We start from the raw sequence: 3,989 nt of genomic DNA on the forward strand, positions 1-3,989 counted from the left end.
CAGCCTGTTTCGGCCCAGCTCCTTGGTGTCCTTCAGGGCCACGGGCTCGGGGATGGGCGCTTGGTCCGCCATATGGCATGATGCATCATGTGCAGTCCGAGGGCCAGCACATACTCAGCATCCTCCACAACCACCTCCTTGGTGTCGCCCACACCTAGGCCGAACGTGAACTGCGCATAGCACACGCTGTAGTTGTAGCCATCCTCCTTGGGCTTCACCACGAAAGCAGGGAAGCGCTTTCCTGGAAAGCTTTCAAAGCTGGACCCGGAGCTAGACTCCTCTGGGACATTATAACCGTATCTGTAGAACAGAAAGTCATGTCAGGTCACGAAATCGTCAGGTCAGATTTGGTGAATAACCTCACCCCAAGACCTCCGCGCCTTGTGACAAAATGTCGCAGGCAAACAGTCTCTGAAGCTTGGCAGTTCGTGTCTGATGCTGCTCGATAATGCATCCATTCATAAAAAAATACTGAGCCCTGTAAAGATCAACTCACAGAGTTTTGCTTTGTGCCACTGTACACACCAAAACTGAATCCCATCGAGAATGTGTTTCATGCACTTAAAAGCCGTGTGCGGAAGTTTAGCCCTCACTCGATTGCAGAGAAAGAGCTCGCTGCCCGTTGACTGGCTGTTGGGGCACGGGCGAGTGCAAAGGATATTTTCCATTTTCATGAATTTCTTTCCACCAATGATTGGGTACTGTACCATGGCCTTAAGATGTTTGGGGCCACTCCGGATGCCCTGAACGGGGTCTGCACCACTGCCCGAAAACCGTGTTCGCCCATTGCCGCCTGATCGCCTTGATCAAACAGGGTACTCGGCAGGATAGAAGGCAATAGGGGCCGGCAGGATGGGCTGTTGGGGCTTTCCCGACGCTCAGCAATCAGCGAGGTTGCGGATACCAGCAAGTGCACATCATGCAGGCGTGCAACACCAGGCGGCACCTCAAGCGCGTGGTGGTCACCGTAAAATTCGGTGGCCGGCATCTGCTTGACTACGAAACGTGGAGGCGCTGTGCGGCTCTTGTCCCGGCGCATCCAAAGCAACCGAGCGCCGGGCCGCGACTGAATCAGCACGCAATCGACGATCTCCTACACTTCACACGCTATGAGAGCGCCATACTCGCATGTCAGACATGAAGGGAGAAACAACACGTAATCCGCTACCGTACATTAGTCAGTTTACCATACAGCTGATAGGTAGATTAGGCAATTGGACCAGCCAACCTCAGGCAATTGGACCAGCCAACCTCTAGGCTAGAAGGGCAAGATGTGGAAAACAAAAGCTACCCAGCAAACCCGATCAGTTCTGTCTACCACTCTGCTGCTCGGTCATTGCCCCGTTGCTCCCCTTCACCATCCCGCTGCGAGTTGCAGATCGAAGGAAGGGTGAGAGGACATGCTGATGAAAACGACGCCTCGATGACGCCTCCGCATCGATGCAAGACAGGTTCCTTGCTCTTCTCAACAGCAGGATCTTACTGGAAAGCGGCATAGGTCTGTGATTTGGGATGTCTGGCGACCTTCGTTGAGTGGGCGTGAGACGCCAACGCTTAACTCGACAAAGCATGTCATGGCCGAAATCAAACAGCCCAGAAGGACTTCCCTCCATGCTTATCCAGTGCGGAACCGTGCAGGAACGTCGAATCGTTACTGCGTCACTCTCATGTGCAAGAACAGCGTTACATTGGGCCCCCCGTCAGCAATGGGTGTCCTCGGCCATTTGTACGAGCACAGCAGCCTTCCCACCTCACTCGACTTTGCGCTGGTTTATCCATACAGTAATCACAGCGGCACCTATCACGCTACTCATGAGGTATTTTTTGCCCCTGACCGGCACTAGCAAAATTGGAAGTATGGTATGTGCGCCTGCGGCATGTTGGCAAAGCGTAGTAATCCATTCCAAACATGCAGAAAAGTTCTTTTCTCCACAAGTCGAGGAACTGAAACAAGGGAATAAAAGAAATCAAGCATAGCATCATCCAAAGAATAAAAATGGACGAATGGACCCCGCATTCATAACCACAACATTGCGACCTCAACATTCGAGGCACAAACACATCAATATCATTAATGTCGAGCACAGCAGGAAAATAATGAAACAAATCGACGTTGCGGTTCAGCGAGGACCTTTATGCAGTGAGGCAGCGTTATGCAAGCAGTGCAAACGTATGGCCAGAAAAGTTACTGCTGTCCAGTGCAGCCTCTCGCCTGCCAGATCAGTGATTGTCCGCATGTGAAAACTCGTACTTGTGCATCATCTGCTCGAGCTTGGTCGTCACCAGCACCACCCCCGCCGCCACAGCCGCCACCACCAGCAGCCCCAGCCCCTCCCACGAGCCCACCAGCCAGCCAGCCGCGTGAAGCACCACGGAGAGAACACCGTTACCGGCTGAGGACGAAGAGGAAGCAGCAATGGCGGGGGCTCTCCTCCCCTCCTCCCACCCCCCTACCCCGGGAGCTCTCCTCCCCTCCTGCGTCGGAACCGTGGCGATGTAGCCACATACATACATACGTATATATGACGTGTGGAACAGGGGGGCATATCTTCACCCGTGGCAGCTACCCTGCGAAACCCTGCCTTCCCCGGTATTTCGGGGCACCCTCATCCAGTCACCCTAGCCGACTTCTCGGTGGATCGCTCAGGTTCCGCACCCACCACCGGCATCCAACGGAATCTGCCGGATCGACAGCGGCCCAACTCCATTCCTGGTCGGCTCGCGAGTAAACTTTATCCCAGGTCACCACCGTCCATCGACTAGGGGCACTCTTACCTTCCACCATCGGAAGGATTTTCGACTCTGACAGGTCTCGATCCCGGAATCTCGGGGGGCATGTACGTACATACATACTCGACATGAGCATCGCTCTGGCAGGCGGCTGGCAGAGGTTAAGGCCTGACTTCTGCTCCCAGTCGACCCAGTCGACCCGGGTTCAAATCCGCCTGCCGGCTCCTCGGGTGTTTGAGGAGTGATGAACTGGGAGGTGGCCCCCCATCTTATGGACGGTGTAGGACGTGATAATATCAACTTGCGAGCTGACCAGGAACTAAGTTGATGCGCCGTTGATCCGCTAGATTTGGTTGGATGCTGGTGGTGAGTTGCCGAACTCAACGAATACATTCTGAAGTCGGATGGGGTGACGGATTAGGGTGCCCCTCTAGCAGGGGAGAGCAGGGACTGCCCCGGGAAAGGGGGCCGCTGGCGAAGTTGACCACCCTGTAACAACATACATACGTACATATATGTGTGTGTGGCAGTACTTACGGCAGGCCACGCAGGCGCCCCATGTCGTCCCGTTTGCTTGCTGGGTGGGACCGCCGCTAAAGGGCGAACTAGAGGGATGGTGGAGACCTCCCAAGTCGCCCGGAGTCTAAACCCTCGCAGCCCTATCCAAAAACCCCCGCCAGCCCTCCCCTCCTCCCGCCCCCCTGCTCACCGGGAGCTCTCCTCCCCTCCTCCCGCCCCCCTGCTCACCGGGTGCATACGTCACGTCCCCACCAGCGAACTTGGTCAGCCAGGTGCACCAGGCCGCAACAGCCCTGGGGTACATAGAGGCGGGGATGGGAGGGAGGGATGGGAGGAAGGGCGGAAGGGGGGAAGGGGGAAATAGGTATAATTAGGACATTTCAGGGCAATGCAAGGCGGTAGGGGGACGTGCGGGGCAGCGCGATGTAAGGGCTCCATGGGAGCTAGGGACCTCTCCCGCGTATCGCTACGATACTCGCAAGCGGGCAGATATACACGTCCGGAAAGAATGAAACCTTCAACACCGCAACGTTGCATCAGCTTTCCTTCCTGCTAGACCTGGGTAATAGGGTAGGTAAGTCCTTGGTAGACAGTCGACCTGTACCGATAGCAGCATTGCACGCCGCTGTGCGGCCTTCTCGTCATTGCACCATGTCATCACTCGCTCTCTAGTGTTGGCCTCAGGTGTGGGTGTGTGGGTCCCGGTGCGGGCGCACGTGTGGGGAGGGCGGGTGGGGTTG

At 55.9% G+C, this 3,989-nt stretch overlaps 1 protein-coding gene across 1 annotated transcript in view; it reads right to left on the reverse strand.

Moving 5' to 3' along the window:
- Positions 1-2,220: 2,220 nt before the first annotated feature.
- Positions 2,221-3,989, reverse strand: part of VOLCADRAFT_100270 (uncharacterized protein) — a gene marked incomplete at both ends in the record, with an annotated part of 7,680 nt that continues 5,911 nt past the window's right edge. The window contains 2 exons of the mRNA XM_002958908.1: positions 2,221-2,393; positions 3,478-3,542. Coding sequence (XP_002958954.1) covers positions 2,221-2,393; positions 3,478-3,542 — 238 coding nt within the window. The remainder of the gene's footprint in view (positions 2,394-3,477; positions 3,543-3,989) is intronic.

The sequence above is a fragment of the Volvox carteri genome (assembly GCF_000143455.1).
Source record: "Volvox carteri f. nagariensis unplaced genomic scaffold VOLCAscaffold_111, whole genome shotgun sequence".
Classification (NCBI taxonomy): Eukaryota; Viridiplantae; Chlorophyta; class Chlorophyceae; order Chlamydomonadales; family Volvocaceae; genus Volvox; species Volvox carteri.